This window comes from Propithecus coquereli, unplaced genomic scaffold (assembly GCF_000956105.1).
Source record: "Propithecus coquereli isolate 6110/MARCELLA unplaced genomic scaffold, Pcoq_1.0 Scaffold179, whole genome shotgun sequence".
NCBI lineage: Eukaryota > Metazoa > Chordata > Mammalia > Primates > Indriidae > Propithecus > Propithecus coquereli.
Genome location: NW_012142634.1, coordinates 5,132,864 through 5,135,295, shown reverse-complemented (window position 1 = coordinate 5,135,295; position 2,432 = coordinate 5,132,864). Strand labels below are relative to the sequence as shown.

General features: G+C 38.4%; 1 protein-coding gene across 1 annotated transcript in view; it reads right to left on the bottom strand.

The window, feature by feature from the left end:
• Positions 1-2,432, bottom strand: part of CACUL1 (CDK2-associated, cullin domain 1) — a 109,836-nt gene that overhangs the window by 61,962 nt on the left and 45,442 nt on the right. Inside the window, exon 2 of the mRNA XM_012642387.1 lies at positions 836-962. Within this exon, the coding sequence (XP_012497841.1) occupies positions 836-962 (127 nt within the window). The remainder of the gene's footprint in view (positions 1-835; positions 963-2,432) is intronic.

Here is a 2,432-nt window from a genome sequence, read left to right as displayed (position 1 = left end):
CCATTGACCAAATAATTAATTCAGATCTAAAAAAATTGACCAATCACAGCTTTTAAATAGAGATTTACACGCCCCCAATCAGTGTTCAGATGGAAAAGATAGTACCACCAGCTGCAAACAATCTCTTTTGGGCTGTCTATTACAAATGTAACCAGTACTAGATAATCTAACATTGGGTGATAAGCTAGGGTCTGAATATGATAACTACTTATAAGCCAGGTTCTCTCTTGCTCTCTGTCTTTTAAATGAATGTCAAAATAAGGGAGAAATAATGATAATCAGTAGAGAGAAAGTTTGTAACTCAGAAAATGTCTGCAATACAACCCTTTGTGCATCAGCTACGTGGAACAGCACAGTCGTCACTTCCTCCTCCTGTCACTGTGCTGATCTCATATCCCACCCCAGTTCCTAATTTGCTGCTTCCATTTACCAGGAGCTGGGAAACAAAATAATCAAGGAGAGTTAGAATTGTGTGTCGATAAACACCAACAGATTAAACTAGGGTCTCCCTGTGAGACTAAAAACACGTATTTTTACGCTACACTTCAGTCATTCTTGCTTTTTTCACTGACCTCCACAGTTTCTGCATTACATGTGGCAGAGGTGGCAGGCTGAGGTAGGAGGAAGTCTAACAGAGTGTGGTTTCAAATCTATCTTGACTTAAAAACCACTTTCGGATCAAAAAGTATAAATCAAATCTCAATAAGTGTGGAATATATACTTATAGAGCCTCACCTTATGTATTATATGTTACACACTTTCATGCTGCATAGTTCAAGTTACCCTAAACCTCAATATATCCTTTCAAATCCAGGCAAATTAAATCGTGACTTACCTGTATATCTGTTCATAGGATATGGGGATATAGTCACCAGGACTCTGGGTTAAAAGTTGATCTATGGCACCGTCCAATTTTGGCCAGTATGTGCTCTTATAATCTTCAATAGTTATAACATTCATTACTAAAAGTAAAAAGTAAAATAAATTACTATGTGCCACATGCAAAGGAAACACAAATCATAGCAATTTTGCTCTTTTAAATCCCTTTCACTTACTCTTCTGATTTAACATTGACACTCCATCACCTAACATCATTTCAATTAAAAAAAAAAAAAAAAAAAGGCAACCTCGTTAGGGAGGTTAAGCAGCCATGAGTTTAAAAGGAAATACTATGAATCCATCCATCTTTAAAAATAACAAAACAAGCGATCATCATTGGTTTCCTTCCTGGTTTTCTGTAAGTTTCTGTCATCAGTGGATCAATCTCGAACACGCTCTGACCCTCAAACATACACTGTCAATTATGTGACAAAGTGGCTTATTAGTGAGCCACAACAATGTTCTGGGAAACTGTGGACACTGATCATCACTCTTGACTGACATCCCTGGGAGACTCTACCTAGGAATAGGTCTATGGGGATTAAGATCCAAATGCTACAGTCACAAGAGAGGTTGATAGAAAATTTGCTGAGTTTATGGTACCACCAGTACTTCTCAGACATTACTACAGCTCTAACTCAGGCTCTTACTATCTTAAACTCGATAAGCCCAATAGAAAAAAGTCAATGAACTGGAGCCTTACGCTGAAGGCTTTCTTCATTCCTACTAAAAGGCTCTACTCCTTCACTACAGGTTTTACAAACCATTTATAGGGGCTGGTCCTAACAGCTCGGAACACCAGGAGAGACAGCTGCTTCACAGCAATGAAATGCTAATGTCAACAAAGAGCTACCCAAACAACCTACCAGTACCTGTGTCTTATGAACCACAGTTAGCCCTGGAGACAGGAGCTAATAACTACCAGATCAGGTTTTACCGCTTATTTTACACAAGAAACTGGGAGTCAGAGCAGTTAAGTGACTTCCCCAAGACTACATGGCCAATTACTGGCAGAGGTGCCAGGTAAAGTAAAGCCTTCCCAGGCATCTTTTGACTATGATAAAACATAGCCCTGGCTGTAGTTGAGGAAAAAAAAAAAAAAGGAAAAATAAAGCTACTTAGTACAACTATTTAGGGTTAAAAAAAAAAAAAAAAAAACCTAAGCTACTTCAGACCTCAAAGTATATGAGGAACAATATCCAAGCCAAAAGCACACCCAGCACTTGCTAGAAACTGTAGTTATTTAATATTGCAAAATGTTGGACCATTTCTTAATTGTGGTGGAGACCCTGGTAATTATTGCTGAGTGATCTTTCTAGGCATTATGTTACTTCTACACCAAAACTAAACTGGGATCTGGCTCTGACATAAAGATAGGACCTGACCTTCAAGCACTGGAAGCTTTACAGCAAATTAGGGGATCAAGCCAAGTGCTCCTTCTTAAACAGAATATTTTCTGCAACCTGACCCAGATTTTAGAGTTGGAGTGATGCCCATCTACAGGAGGTTTATCAATAAAGTATTGACTTCAGTTGTTTATACTGGCAAGTATT